The sequence below is a fragment of the Oncorhynchus masou genome, chromosome 29, assembly GCF_036934945.1.
Source record: "Oncorhynchus masou masou isolate Uvic2021 chromosome 29, UVic_Omas_1.1, whole genome shotgun sequence".
Taxonomy (NCBI): domain Eukaryota; kingdom Metazoa; phylum Chordata; class Actinopteri; order Salmoniformes; family Salmonidae; genus Oncorhynchus; species Oncorhynchus masou.
In genome coordinates, this window is record NC_088240.1 from 65,069,573 (window position 1) to 65,086,162 (window position 16,590).

The 16,590-nt window shown below is 39.5% G+C and overlaps 1 protein-coding gene across 2 annotated transcripts; it reads right to left on the reverse strand.

The window, feature by feature from the left end:
* Positions 1–22: 22 nt before the first annotated feature.
* Positions 23–10,301, reverse strand: LOC135520293 (T-cell differentiation antigen CD6-like). Of its 2 annotated transcripts, none has more exons than XM_064945720.1 (14): positions 10,201–10,301; positions 9,992–10,099; positions 8,811–8,891; positions 6,965–7,264; positions 6,348–6,662; positions 5,824–5,883; positions 5,535–5,681; positions 4,919–5,032; positions 4,691–4,801; positions 4,402–4,548; positions 4,075–4,158; positions 3,781–3,915; positions 3,493–3,594; positions 23–757 (listed from the first exon to the last, which is right to left on the reverse strand). In XM_064945720.1, the coding sequence occupies exons 2-14, from the start codon at positions 10,041–10,043 to the stop codon at positions 615–617; spliced, it is 1,791 nt and encodes a 596-aa protein (XP_064801792.1). In that variant the 5' UTR covers positions 10,044–10,099; positions 10,201–10,301; the 3' UTR covers positions 23–614. The 2 variants fall into 2 exon arrangements, with proteins under 2 accessions (XP_064801792.1, XP_064801793.1); XM_064945721.1 differs by having other exon boundaries at positions 9,992–10,106.
* Between the last annotated feature and the right edge of the window lie 6,289 nt (positions 10,302–16,590).

The following is a 16,590-nucleotide window of genomic DNA, read 5'->3' on the forward strand; positions in this document are numbered from 1 at the left end:
ATCAAATGAAGTAGTCTGTGGATAGTTTACTAAATATGTACTAATTTATTCATCATTAGGGAACCATAAAAAAATCTTAACTCCCAAAGACATTCATGGGATATGTTGTGATAGCCCAGTCAGAAGTAGGTATTTTGGATAGTAAAAAATGTGCTCATATTATGTACAAAACATCTGCATATGCCTGTATAGACTAGGCTATTCACATTTAGTCATAGTTGAATATATGTTGTATGCACTTATTTATTTTGAAGCTTTTTCTCCTTGATAATATTAACACAATTGAATTTCAAGTTTAAAAATGTGCATTGACTGTGCTTTGTGTGGCTCAGATCACTGTGTTAAATCAATATCAGTGACAGTGCAGTTTGTTGACAATGCTGGTCATTCTGTGCAGTGGAGAAGGGAAGGGGGTTAAGACCGTTGGGCCAGTAACAGAAAGGTCGCTGGTTCGAATCCCCAAGCTAACGAGGTGGAAAAATATCTGTCTGTACCTTTGAGCAAGGCAATTACACTTAATTTCCCCTGTATGTCTTTCTGGATAATAGCATCTGCTAAAATGTAAATGACTCTGTTTTTATAGTTTTCACTTAACTGCTATGTTTGATGAAATGCTAGTAATTTGTTATGTCATCGTAGTCACTGTCAGAAAGAGACTGGTCCGGGTCTTCTTTCACAGTAGCATCACCAATCCCCTCTTCATCTTGGACTCCTATGTTCTCATAAAGCTCAGAGGAGGATGAGCTGCTTGAATCATCTGTATAAAAGACTTACATTACCATCTACATACATCCACAATAGGCTACATGTTTTCAGCAATTGCATCTACAATGCCTTCAGAAAGTATTTATACCCCATGACTTTTTCCATATTTTGTTGTTACACAATCTGAATTTAAAATAGATTAAATTGAGATTTTGTGTCACTGGCCTAAACACAATACCTCATAATGTCAAAGTGGAATTATGTTTGTAGACATTTTAACAAATTCATGAAATTTTTTATGTATGGGACAAATCCAACACATCACTGAGTACCACTTCATATTTTCAAGTATGGTGGTGGTTGCATCATGTTAAGGGTATGATTTTCATCAGCAAGGAGTATAGTTTTTTTTTGGTTAAAAACAGAATGGAGATAAGCACAGGCAAAATACTAGCGGAAACCTGATTCAGTCTGTTTTTCAATAGACACAGGGAGACAAATTCACCTTTCAGCAGGACAATAAATTAAAACACAAGGCCAAATATACACTGGCCTAGTTACAGTTGACTTAAATCGGCTTGAAAATCTATGGACGGACTTGGAAATAGCTGTTTAGCAATGATAAACAACCAACTTGATAGAGCATGAAGCATTTAAAAAAGTATAATGTGCAAATATTGTAGAGTCCAGGTGTGCAAAGATTTGAGAGATTTACCCAGAAAGACCCATATCTGTAATCACTGCCAAATGTGATTCTAACATGTATTAACACAGGGGTGTGAATACTTATTTAAATTAAAATATATTTTTCATTTTCTAAAAAAGTGCAAACATTTCTGAAAACATGTTTTCACTTTGTCATTATGGGGTATTGTGTGTTTTTATTTATGTTATCCATTTTGAATTCAGGCTGTAACACAGTGGAATAAGTCAAGGGGTATGAATACTTTATGAAGGCAATGTACATTAGACAGTACATGACTCTAGAATCTACTGCACAGTTGTGATCCATGTAGGGGAATACGGGTACCTGGTGCCGCCATTGAACATGACTTAATGTCAAGGACCAGGCTTAATCTTTGTCAAGGGAACCTACCCTCAATGATAATGCATCAATGTTTGAACATTTTAAATCACCCCTTTGTATTAACGGCATAGCCACAGGAAATAGGGGCGCTGAGGGTGATGCAGCACCCCCTAATAATTCGAAATGAAATAATAAATAAACAATTCCAATGAACAAAAAAAGTACAATTAGAGAACAAAGCCTTAATTACTCCTGTATGAGTGTAGAAAAATACTAATCTTCAGTCGCTTAGTAGCCTGTTCTACTCCCGACCAAAAGCCTGTGACTTGTCAATGTGATTTTGTTTCACCTGGAACTCCATCTATATTTGGTTAATTCTCTGGCTGGGCAAATAAGTAGAGGTGGTAACTAATCTATTTGTTTGCTCATCTATCACTGATTAGAAACATTTAGCATGCAGTAATGTACCCTAAATCACACGTAGGCCTATTGTTATGCTAGGTTGCGTATAGGCAACTCCAAAAGCCAGCAGTGGTTGTGAAATATGAACAGGAGACTCATGCTTTTGAAAGTATAGATTGCTATTATTTTCTATGGGTATCATGATGAAGACACTCTCAATGTAAGACCCTACGGCTGCTCCCTATCAAAGCAGAGGAAGGGTAGAAAAAGAAAAGGCATGGGCTTGCCTTGGGCTCTGTTTCAAAATCACTTTTATTTATATGACAGCAGTTCCACACGATGCCGTGACGCAAATTGTGTGGGAAAAATATTCTGGACTTTATTCTGTTATATTTCATTATATTCTCAGCCTACTATGAAATGTGTGTTGACTGTGACCAGCGTAGCCTAAGTGTGTCTTGTCTGTTTAATGAACAAAATAACTTGGTTTTATATGCATGGCACAGCCATGTAGCCTATAGGCTACACAGACCAGTAACATAATTAAACTCAAAATATGGCATTATTTTGTATTATTTTTAAAGTAAATTGTATTGGTCCTATAATGTTTCTTAGGACCTGCCAAAAAAACAAATTAATAGTAGATTTCTTTGTGATGGTGTATATTTATTAAAATAACATCCACCCACATCTACTCCCACTCCTAATCATGCCGGCTTGTGCACAGTAGATATTAAATGCTTATCCCGGCAAGAATGTGGTAAAAATGGGACGGTATGAATTGGGTTCTAAAAAACATTGGCAGATAAAACCATTTTACAGGCAACATGCAGTAAAGTCTGTCTATAAAGGGTATTAGTGTCCATAGTTTAATGGCAGATTAGTGAAAAACAGAGCCGGCCAATTTCCTCCATCAGAATGAGGACAGTCTCTCTCTTCCGCTCTCTGTTGGATTCGAGCATGTGCCTGCCAGAAATACTACCCTTTCCATTATTCACTGTGATAGTCAATCTGGAGAAAACTAAAGGAATTAAGTACAATTTAAATCCTCACAGATGTTTATACCCCACACCCACTGGCTCCATCTGTCTGACTACCTTAGTTCTTTGCATTGAGTTTTGACACAACTTGAAATCACATTGGCTTATAAACTTAGAGAAACCTTTTGAATATGATTTGTTCTGTTTCTTTCAGGGATTACACCGGTGGACGTCAAATTAATGTCAGGTTTTGAAACACAATATGACACCAGAAAGGAGACTGAGAATTAGTCTCTGCAGGGAACATTACACGGTTCAATGGAAATTCTGTCCACCTTTGAAACACACATGCAGAGACTCATCAGAAATATCAGGTACCTTGATTTTGATTGCTCAGTAGGTGGCGGCTACTGTTCACAGGCTGTTGCTGATCCTGGTGTGTACTGGTTGATTGCACAGGGGAATGTGTATAGGCGTTCTCTGAGGAGAAAATGAGAAAATGTGCTCCCAGTGAAGTAATTACCAATCTACATATTTTCTCCCAAAAACTTTCAAGACAAAAGTGTAGTGCAAAAAGCCTTTGCTGTTGTGTCTACTCCATCCAGTGTTTAGACACAGCCAGATAAATTAGGTGTTGTTGTTCTCGTGATATTGATTTGAACGGACCTGACTGTAGATGCTGTTCCACTGCCATCCCCACGTTGTAGTAGGATTCCCCTGATGTTGTACTACTACTCGATCCCAAGGATGGCTCTCTTCCACAGATCAGGTCTGTGAGGGCAGGTTCTCTCAAATCTGGACCTGGGTGGTTAGTATTCCACACAGTTACTCTGTTAACGTTTATTAATGAGAATGGATTTCATAGATGCACTGACTGACTCCACAAAAGTATTTTTGGACTACAATTATTTGATTTTATTTATTTTTTGCAGCATTTGCCGTTGAGCATTTTAGACTGACCTGAGTCCAGCAGCTCCTTCTCCAGTGTCTCAATGTTCTCATAGCATTCCCCAGAAGACGTGCTGGATGACACCAGCGAATGACCTGGACATATAAATGGTTGTTAGTGCTAGTATGTTACAATAGGGCTCTTATTCAACTTTTCTGTCACCATGGCAATTTTTTGAAAAATATAACTTTTCTGATTCCTTGTTCTGCAAACGGTTATAGTAAAGTCCCAGATTTTAAGAGGACATTATGTCCTTTTAAGACGAAGAAGAAATCTGTTCTACATGGATACTACGATCATGGTAAAAATCTGGTTCACCCAACCTGACAGTAACTTACGGCTTTGGGTGGCAGGGTTTTTTCTCTCAACGCCATTGATTGTCTCAGTAACAATATTATATTTCTCAGGAGCGTCAGGGGTCTCTGCTGTCTGCGTGGTTTCCCATGGCTCTCTGCTTGTGCTCACTCCATTGTCAAGGACCCTGACTAATGAAAACATAAAAGACCATTTGGTTGGCACTGTGAGCGAGTCCTTGGACCACTTTCTCCCTTAATAGCCATGTGTCACTTCCCATCTTTTTTCTTTTAGAATTGAACTTTTTATCCAAAACTATGAAGATGAACTGACCAAGTGCAGTAGCCATGGCAACAGAGGGTTGGTCATTGAAGTCATAGTTTTCAGAGTCACATGAGGCGTCGGTGTCATTATGAGAGGGATGTTTGAAAAGGTACTGTGGAGCTGCATGAAAGGCCAGAGAGAAAATGACAAATGGGACACTTGAATTAATAAGACATTCCCTAAAATTGCAAGTAACTAATGGGCACAGAGAGGACAAGTGCACCAGTAGGAACTCACTGTAATCAGCTGTGTCCATGGTGACTGTGCGGAGGTTGACACTCTCCCCTCGGTCGGTGTGTTGAGACTGGATGGACAGCATGCGGCCATCTTGTCTTTGGTGAACCAGAAATGCTAGTAATGAAGGGAAAGTTTTGCCTTTGAAACATATCTTTACCGAAGCTAGGATAATAGGTTTGTTGAAAATAAAGGACAACACATCTCAAAACCAATTAAATATTTGAATTAGACCGCCGTCACATATGGCACATATTCAAACATCATCCTTGTGAAATAATAAATGCTGCTTTTTCAAAAGTTGGTGTGTAAACAACACTGGTGGTGGGACAATCTTAATGAGCAATCAACCAACCCAGTGATATGCATACTGTTCCAGTTTGGTAATTTCCTTTGTGTACTGTATTGAATCACATTGCATTGTGTTGTTGTATTATCATAATTTGCAAACCATTGAGAAGAATATGTAATACCCTTCTGACAAAGCAGTTTCTCAGTGTCAATTACTACTCATTGATGATAGCATGTTTGTTGTTGTTGGTGTGAACAAATGGGGAGAGTGACAGTTGAGTCTGAGGCAAGAAAAGAGAAAGAAAAATAGAGAAACACGATGACTCACCAGCTCTCCTCCTGTAAGACAGGAAGAGTGAGGCATTGGAGAGGAGTGTGAGGAGGAGGGCTATAGACAATGCAATGCAGCCCCAGACAGCAGCTGCGGGAGGAGAGGACCAGCTCTCTGCACTGGTGACTAGTAGAACTGAGCATGCTGGAAACAAGAACAAATCATAGTGCAGCGTACAGACGAGATAACAAATTCTTCTTGACATGTTCTAATGAGCAGAGCAGACACTCTTGGTATATTATTACACAGTTGGAGGGTCATGTGTGTCAGCAACTATTGAAGGTACCTGTGGTTGAAGTCTGGGTGTTCTGTTCTGCCGTCTCGTTGCCTGGTTGAGATGGAATTCCTGTCAGGGAAATGGAAAAGTCCTAGAGGTGTTAGAGAACTAGAATGTATAACAGATGCATGGCTCACTTCTCCTGAGTGCTCAAGGCACTCTGGTTTGAAAGACGGGGAACATTTTTGCTTAAAAAACATTTGCTCAAAAATTGTAAGTCCAAGAGGAGTTGTGTTTGTCCATCTGTGTATCTAATGATCTATTGAACCAATATCTGACTCTTATTCAAAAGTTAGACATTTCAGTCAGTCATTTGGCAATTACTGCCAGGAATGTTTGAGCTTTTCTCTTTTAAAAAATGTACTTTGAAATGTGTAGAACTCACATATTGATGGATATAGCCTTTTGAGTAGTCCTACATAATTAACTATCACTTGAGGTGTTCGAAATGGATCGGAAACATGGTCAACAAGCCATGGCCTTGACAGAACTGGAGTCTCAGACACTAAAACTCACACTAGCTGCATGCTTACCTGAACAAACCACTGCAGCGTCCTCTTTGTGTCCACAGTCGTTGACTGTCCCCAGGGAGGGACACTCCCATAGGTTCCTCTCGCTCCCCCCACAGTTCACCTCATCTAAGAGAACCTGACCAACACCCGCTTCAAAGGACCCGTCCTCCCCACTCACATTTAGGGCAGAGCCACAGCCCAATTGGGCACAGACCACGCCCCCATCTCTCAGGTCCCAACTATCGTCACACACCGTTCCCCATTTTTCCTCTCTCCACAACTCCACCCGTCCCTCACAGTGGTGTGAGCCTCCAGCCAATCGCACGGCCTGGTGCCCTGAGGAATGAACAGATCAACCAATCAGTTCATAGATCATCAGATTACCTCGATAGAAGCTGGGCCTCGCTCAGGGTCAATAAAAAGCAGCTTGACAATGGAAGCGTGCTGAAGGGAGGAACTTGTTGCAAAGCGTCCACAAAACACTTGAGACAGCCCATGCGATGGCTCTCCATGGCATGCAGTTTGCAGGCGTTACTGCAACAATGTGTTTGGGGTTGCTCATTAACAGCGGAAGCTATTACTCTTGCTCAAGATAAATTGTGCCGATCCACTAGTAAGCTTTGCAATGAGGGTCTTACCACAGGTTATCTCAGTCAGGTTAGAGCAGTCCGTGTATGAGAGCTCTGTACAGTTCTCCACCAGTCGGTCTCTGTAGACACACTGGCTCAGACACGTTGAGCTGGAGTAGTTTAAAGTAGCTGTGCCGTTCTGTCGGAGCTCATACACTGCCCCGCAGCTCAGGTTGGTACATATGTCCTCCACCACTTTGGTCCACTCTGCAGACCCAAGGTCAAAGGTCACCGGCCTCCACAGCCCTCGATGGAGCACCTCGACAACCCCAGAGCAGTGCTGAGATAGCCTGGGGGGGTGAGATATGGCTGGAGGGATGGGGAGATGCAGAATCAATATGAGAGTGAAATACAGATGGCTGTTTATATTTCCCCATGTAGTGTAGTCACATGTACAGTACATGTTATACAGCATAGTACACACACACATTGAATGCCCTAGATGTTTGTTGGCCTATCGGTTGCTGTGCTCTTTGCAGACGTTCAGCAGAGCAGCCACATCCTGTGAGTCATGTCCTGTGGAAATGTCACTGGGTGGTGAATTCGGAGGGGGACACTGAAGTCGACCAACCTGATTCTAGAAACACCACAGGACCAAATACTCAGTGGTTTCAAACCATGTGACACTGGAGCCTTTGGTTCTGCATATCACACTTCAGTCTTCACTTTTTTCCCGGTTTAAATGTGGAATTGCACTTCATTTAGGTTCAACAAATAGAGTATGAAAACCAGGTTAGTGTAGTATGATTATAACTGATTGATAGTTTCCTTAAAAATCTGACTCCACCGGACCATTTGATATCCTCTATGACACAAATGACAATAGATCATTCTTTTCTTCGTTTTGTTTTCTGTTTGTGTTAGAGAGAGCATATTTTTGTGTTAGAGAGAGCATGTTTGTGTGTTAGAGAGAGCATATTTGTGTGTTAGAGAGAGCATGTTTGTGTGTTAGAGAGAGCATGTTTGTGTGTTAGAGAGAGCATGTTTGTGTGTTAGAGAGAGCATGTTTGTGTGTTAGAGAGAGCATGTTTGTGTGTTAGAGAGAGCATGTTTGTGTGTTAGAGAGAGCATGTTTGTGTGTTAGAGAGGGCATGTTTGTGTGTTAGAGAGGGCATGTTTGTGTGTTAGAGAGAGCATGTTTGTGTGTTAGAGAGAGCATGTTTGTGTGTTAGAGAGAGCATGTTTGTGTGTTAGAGAGAGCATGTTTGTGTGTTAGAGAGAACATGTTTGTGTGTTAGAGAGAGCATGTTTGTGTGTTAGAGAGGGCATGTTTGTGTGTTAGAGAGGGCATGTTTGTGTGTTAGAGAGAGCATGTTTGTGTGTTAGAGAGAGCATGTTTGTGTGTTAGAGAGAGCATGTTTGTGTGTTAGAGAGAGCATGTTTGTGTGTTAGAGAGAGCATATTTGTATGGGATGTTCCTCCCATTTTTCCCTTACGCATCATCATCATAACCCTCAGAACAATGAAAATATCGCCTCACTATGGCTTAATTGATGGTGACCTGTATCATTATAGTAAAACAAATGCCTTTGCCTCATATAATTTCGATCTCAGTATAATGACTTGTGAGCAATCCAGTTCTCTGCAGGATCGTTGCTTGAGGTTGTCTCCTCCCTCTAAGAAGCACACAGACACCTTATTCATTCATCCTTCTATTTTAGCACCTAGCAATTTGACTGGATGGGCACGAGGGACTGGAATTTGGGGTTTAGGAAGGAATGGGGGGTGGTATTCAGAGAGTAAGATCGATGTAGATTGCAGTGGCCTCCGGAACCAAATGAAGCTTGATTGGAGGCTCGGGTTCTGAGGATCTTTTTAGCATAATACCAACCATTTAAATAAAACTGGAACTCACTAAGATTGGATGTCTGCTGCTCATCAGTCTCTCGCGACCCAGAGAAGTTCCCCGGAACAGAGTGGTCTTTATTTAGAAAGCCTGAAAAGACAAACAACAAAGTAAACTAAGATAAATGAAAAATGATTGTAGTTATGAGAGTATTCATGCAGCTGTCCAATCAGTTATTTCATCTTACCACGTGTTGTCAATCCTATATGAAGCCCAGGACACGCAGCGGTAAATTACAAACAGGTTATTGAATTTGGCTCTAATCAGAATAATCTTTTCCATTTTGTAAACTGTCTGTTGGTGGTATTTCAAGGTGGCTACACAATAGTCCCATTAGAAGGATATAATATGGAGTCTGTAAATCACTATATTTACGTTGGATTTCATAACAGCTATTATCAACTGCCTCAATTGGTTAATTTAGTTGTTAGATGGATATGCCATGAATAACATCTGTGGCTCAATGTTGAATTAAAACCAATTTCACACTAGCAATGTTTGAGGAATCAATGCAGATAATGAATCATCTGTGAAGCAAAATAGTTTGTTCATGCTTTAACCCATGTCACAGCTCTCCTCCTCGGAAAGCTAATCATCTTGAACTATCACTTTGTTTATGTATCTCTGTGACAAATTAGTGATTCATACAAAAGCTTTACGTTTCAGCCAATCCTTGTTTACTATGGTTGGTTGATTTGAAATCCCTGTACTTTTATGTTGCGTCAAGCGGTCTTTGAATCTTAGCGAGCTAGTGTTCGATGAATCGTATTGGCTGTTGCAGTAAACTCCTTACATTGGCAAGTAAAGTAATCCTCTGTAAGATTATGCAGCATTTAGCCGACACCTAATTGGCATCACTCCGGTCAGACCTTTTTTGTATGAATATTTTATTACTTGTTTGAACACACCAACACATGGTTGTCAAAAAGTAGAATAAAACGAAACAAATTCATTTTAAAATATGGTGATGTTGAAGCATAATAAGAAGGCAAATGTGACTCCACTGCCAACTATTTTGATGTGCATATCTTTATTATTAACAAGCAACTCATACAAACAATTGTAAAATACATTTGATGCTGTGTTTGATGTACATAGAGTACAACCGTCATACTTTCCTTCAAAAGAGCCAATGAAGATAATATAATTGAATACAATCAAAGTAGAAATATTCGATGAAACTTTGTTACCTTGAGAGAGAACCAGAACTGACAGAAGTATTGTTGTCCTGAACAGTTCCATCTCACAGAAAACAGTTAGGCCGGGGTCCTTTGAGCATACTCCTCAACCGGAAACAACTTTGTTCTTTTAATATTAATAGCAATCAAACAAATAATGCACGTTACTGATCTTATCATGAATAAAGCAGTGTTCTATATGTCAGAACTTGTGTACTCACTATATTTCTGTTTGCACTGCTGCAACTTGTGGTTTTCCACAAGCATCGTCTCTGACACAAAATCAAATAGGCTTCTGTCTGTAGAGCTACTACTTTCTCAGACACAGACTGGCTGTGAGATACACCCACTGCCGTACACACAACTACAAGATGTTTCATTGTTGGCTAACACCCACGACAACAACATTTTAACATCCCAACGACACTCAAAAAAGGTTGAATAAACAAACAAACTCAAATTCATATGCAATTTAAAAAGAGGTTCACCCAAATTGCAATTATCTCCTTATATTGATAAAGAGGAGCATGTAAAATGAACTGGAGCCAAATAACGCTGTTTTAGGATTCATGCCAACACAACAATACATCTACTTGAAAAGACTTCTATGACAGAACCTTTGTGAGAGAAGCTGCATCCACTGGCAATACTAAAACACTATTATTACAGTCTAAATTAAACATTGATCGAAGCTAATACATTTTCATCAGTGTTTTACATGGGCTGGAGAACAATTTTAGCACTGTTTGTGTGATTGAACAAAGACCAACTCCAGTTCCATTCAGCTGGTAAATTATAGGCCCAGAGTAGGGGAAGGCATTGAAGGTCTGCCTGTCTGCCTCGACAGTCGGAGCAAATCAGACTTGAGTAGAAGCTGTCCCCATACACGGTAATGGAATCTTATGATAGAACTTCACAAACATCCTGAACTTCAGTACGCAAAGGCCACCATTATTACCAATAAAGACTACCTCTAACAAGTAAACGTTTCCTTTTATGTGAGGCAACTGAACTTAACTTGAATGGACTAAGCCTTGGCTGTACCATAGCCTTGAATATAATTGAGTACCCATATACCAAAATTCATCAAGATCATTTAATTTGAAATAAAAAGCATTTCTCCCGCCCTTGAAGACACCTCACAAACCTGAGGGCCAGACAGGAAGTTATCGTGGAACCTTCCTCATCCACACAGACCGGGCCTATTCCAGTGAATTTAATTAGCACTATTGAAGCTGCCAGTACAGGCCTGGCTCTATGGTTGGAGCCTGGAGGCAGGTTTAGGGACGTCAATACACACTGCCTTTAGCCACCACAGCAGAGCTCCCAAGAATCAGCCGAGTCAACCTCGCTATCCATTTAACTCTTTAGAGAAAGTGAATCATGCTCCACACACCTTGACCCTGTTTCACCCGGACACCCTTTAGAATTGGGTTTCTATTCAGTTGGCTTCTCATTTCATTTGATTCATCATATAGTGCCAGAAGACCTTGGGTTTCTTAATGCTCTCCATTGAGTATGAAAGTTTGTTGGAAAACATACACCATGAGAGGTGACTTCACTTTCATTTCCTGGGGATTGACTTAATACAATAACATCATACTGTATCAACCATAACAAATACAGTCAACATACAGATGTAGGATCTTAATTTGATCACCCTGTTGCAGGAGAACCTTCCTGCATTGCAGGAAATGTAAAACTAGTAGTGTATTTGAGGTTTAAAAAGACGGTGGAAGTTTTTAATTTCCACTTTGAAATTTGAGACTTGATTTTCTCCTAGGTAAAATGTATCAACCCCTATACATTTTTAAATTAATTATAATTCTAATTTCTTGTTGCTGCAGGATTATTTTCAATGATGACATTCACTTCTGTCATCTTCTTTCATCTCTTCTCTCACCCCCACATGTCATTACTTTGTATCTTTTGGGGCAGCTTTTATTCAGCTTAATACATGACTGACAACATCTAATCCGCCGATGGCAAGTTAAATAAAGGATTGTCAGGATGTGACAGATGGATGACTTGCCCAGAGTTCTTCTGGGAGCGGAGTAGACTTAAGTCATATGTCAATCACGTCTCTCCTAAATGACAGCTCTGCAGACATGCCTGTGACATGATGGGAAAATATATAGTCAACTGAGTATCCTAGTGACTGATACAACAACCATATAGCCTTTTTTTTTCAGTTAGGTAAGCTGGGGACAATGAAAAACCTTAATGTTAATTATTCCTTGAGTTAAACCTATATCTTCAATTTGTGTTACAGTACCTTTTATTGTTATCCCTGCAGAGTATCTCCAAATGATGCCATGAAGGTCAGTTCCAGTGACTAAATGTCTCTTCCTTTTTATATGATAATACGATTCCTACCTACCTTTCCAGTCTGGTGACGGCCCTCAGGGTCTTGCATAAATCAACGCAGACTCCGTCATTAGCATAATGTGGTCACAGTCAGACAATTGGCAATAGAGATTACCTGTCACAGAGTGGGGCTTGAGCTGTTCTCATCTTATTAAAATGATCACTGTTCCTCCCAATGACATTGGTATTATGGTCTCTTTCCATACAATTATTATAACTGTTCCTGTCATTCCTATTGATTAATGAAGGAAACAGTGTTTCAGCTTCAGAGTGATAATTTAGACTTGAATTCATATTAATCCAAATAAACAAAACCCCAAAACAGGTTGAATATTGCATTCTGCATTCAAAATAGTACAACATTCTGAAATCAAATGTTTTGACAAGTTAATTATTTACGTTCCAATTACAATTAGCCTCTTTCACCCCCATTTAATCTTACTTTTGGTGTCCCTTTGTAAACTTAGGAACCCTATTCAATCACATATTGTATTAATAAAAACAACTCTTGCACTGACAGAATTGTTTTATTCCCAAAACGAAACAATGTCCTCAAGAAACTCAAATGCATAAAGGTTAGAACTCTTTGGTTGTCTACACTGCTGTGCTACAGGACAGCTACCTGCTAGGAAATCAATTAATAGTCTGTAGCTTTGATATCTACCTTCTCCAGTTTTTGATGGGAAAACAATCTGAGAAATGTATGCTTCACAAGTCCAGTAGCCCAGCAAACAGATAGATTCTATTTATATAAATCATCAACTCTCATCTGACAGAGCTGCATCTCGATTGAAATTAAATTGATAATTTTGGACACTGACTGAATACCAAACATGTTGGTTTGATAGTGCAGCTAATTTGTTGCCAAGGAATACGAGAATGTGAACAAAGTAATTATCAACGAGATTCAGCTAAATTTAATACATGGAATAGAATCGAAAAAGAAATGAAAGGACTTGTTTACTCTCCTTTCAGAGAAACTCAGTAACCATCTCTTCCATTCATTCATTCATGTTTTGATTTGCTTTGTAAGAATATTTCAAAGAGAACTTGTGATTTTTCCCAACTTGTCTTTGTCTCAATCTTTATATTTAGAAGTTTTACTTAGATCATGTGCTTTATTTAAATGTCTTTCATAACTCAATCATGAATTGTACAGATATATCTCACTTTTTGAACTAGCCCCAGCATTTGCAGTGGGGCTGTACTTATCAGAAAACAGTAGAGATTGGAGCCAATGTTATGCTTGAATAACCCCCAAAAGGTTTGAGACATTTCCAAGCTCTGTCTATGCTCTGAATAAGTCTAGATCATTTACCAGACTTTCAGACTGAGGTCAAAATGTATTTTCAGTTTTATCTTAATTCTTCCCTTTTTCGGACTTATGCATAGTCTGTTTTGTGAGGACAGTTTTTTGCAAACTAGAAATCTGGGTTAAAGGATAGGAAGAAAGAGAACAAGGTAGATGGTCAAGATATTCTGGAGGTGGTGTACAGCAGTTTGGAGAGCATCCTAATCATCAACATGACAGTCTGATACAGCAACTTCAATGTGAGGAGTAAAAACAAGCTGGACACAATTGTCAGCCAGCAAAATCATCGGTCAGCCACAGGAACAGCTGGGAAACCTCTTCCATAAGGCAACTAAAAGGAAAGCGCTGACTGTAGTTAGCGACCAGTCCCACCCTCTACACAAGAGGCTTCCCTCTTACATTCTGATGTTATATTGTGCTATAGAGAGCAGATATAGTTGAAGCTGGAAGTATACATACACTTAGGTTGGAGTCATTAAAACTTGTTTTTCTTTTTCAATTTAAAGTTTTATTAAGTTCTTGTTTTTCAATCAACCAACAAAACACATTCCACATTCACAGATGTGACAGACTTTAAAAATAATATTTAATTAAAAAAATAATAATAATAATTTAAAAAGGATATATATAAAACTTGCAGCAGCATTATCAAGACACTTATTAGCTATTTGCAGCCTTAGCTGAGACGACGAGCAAATAATTCATTTTTAGGTTTTACAGCACCTTACACAACATGTATCTGCTCATTTCCCTAATCACCCCATTCACTCTGTCCAATTTGAAATATAGTTGAGTAGTGGAGACCAGCGTCTATCAAACTTGGGCTGTCTCTTGCGGAGGTCATAAGTGAGATTTTCAAGCGGGAGAAAGTCAACAATCTGGTCAATCCTCATTTTAAATGTAGGAGGGGTATTAGAGGCCCACAATAGAAGAATACATTTCTTAGCAAAGTATGTAATAGTCATACGCACATTTTCTCTGTCAGGATCAAGAACAAAGTCCTGCTGGGCATGAAGAAGATAGATACAGGGGTCATATAAAACTGTACATTAGTATTTTCTGTGCAGAAGTATGTATAGATTGCCAAAATCTGGCAATCTCTCTACAGTTCCAAAATACATGCATATAGGTTCCACTTTCAGAGGTACATATTTTACAGTTGGGAGAGATGTCCGTTTTCATTCTATGGAGTCTCAAAGGAGTGTAATACAATTTGAAAAAAATGTGTAATTAGATTTATTTTTTACATGAGTAGAGGAGCAGTATACCCCGTCGCAAACCTCCGCCCATAACTCAACCCTTTCTCAGAAAGGAGTCTATAGATGTAAGATATTTAGCCTTTAATGGATTGTGCTGTGACAAGAAGGGTTTCAACTTCATTCAACTGAGTTTTAAACCTCCTATTGGAAGTAAATGAGGAAATGACATGTCTAATTTGAAGATATATATATTTTTAAATGGGATCTTGGCACATTGAATTCACTGCAGAGCTCTTGAAAGGATTTCAGTATAGTGGTTTTCTGATGAAATAGGTCTGAAAAGGTCCTGATTCCTAGAGTATGCCAAAGATTAAAGTTGGCATCCTTCAGGACTTTTGGCAAGTGTGGGTTGCCTACTATAGGCGAGTGAGAACATATTTGGGAGGAAATGCCCAGGTATTTCTTACAGGCCCTCCATGCTAGTAGGGTGCTGTAAATCAAATGTTTTGGCTATGTTGCCCACTTCACTAAAGTTATTAATTAATATATTTGAGCTTAGTGGCAATGAACCACAGGATTGAGCTTCTATCGGAATGCGCGTTGACTCGTCTGTTTGTGATCCATGTTAGCATGTTGCGGATTTGGGCAGACCAGTAGTACAATTGAAGGGAGGGAAGTGCAAGACCACCCTTAGATTCAGGTTTTGATAGAGTGGAGAACTTGATCCTAGGTTTTTTTATTGCAACATATAAATTTGGTGATGCTTTGGTTAGTTGTTTTGAAAAAGGAAACTGGGAGATAGCATGGGAGCATCTGAAATAAATAGTTCAGTCTAGGGAGGATGTTCATACGGATGACATTAATTCTTCCTACTAAGCTAATTGGGAGGGAGATCTAGGTTTGGAGATCGTTCTTGATTCGATCCAGGAGTGGAAGATAGTTTTCCTTGAAAGGGCTATTCAGATCTGGTGTTATGAAGATCCCAAGGTATTGAAACCCCTGTGTCTTCCATTGGAATGGACATAGTGTCTTCATAGAGCTGGTGAGTGTAAGATTGAGAGTGCAGACAGTGGATTTGTTCAAATGTATCTTATAATCTGAGAACTTGCCATACTGAGCAATTTTGTCTAAAATGGGAGGGATTTCTCAGGGTTGGATATGCAGAGCAAGACATCATCCGTGTAAAGCAAAATCTTATCAACTCTGCCAGCGGCTCCGCCCCCAACAAGAAGAGCAGGGGGACAGCGAGCACCCTTGGCTTGTGCCCCGTCCCAAAGGGAATCTGTCAGAATTCAGTCCGTTAGTAGTCACCATGGCATTTGGATGAGAGTATAGTGATTTGATCAATTTAATAAAGTTTGGGCCCATATTGAACTTTTCTAAGACTGAGAACAGAAAGCTCCACTCCATCCTGTCGAACGCCAGCAGGACAGGGGTCTTCTGTGCGTGTACTTGATCAATAATATCAAAAAGACGGCGAATGTTATCAGAAGAGTATCTGTCTCCTAATAAATCCAGTTTGGTCCGCTTTTATAACTTTGGAAAGAAGATTGTTTAGTCTTTTGGCGAGCAATTTGGTAATTATTTTGTAGTCGAAATCCAACAAGCTTATGGGCTGGAAGGACGAGCAGGATAGAGGGTCCTTGTCTTTTTTGAGCTACACTGTGATGCGAGCTGTGTGCATTGAGTCTGGGAGAACTCTTTTTTTGCAAAAAATCATCCAGCATTGGCAT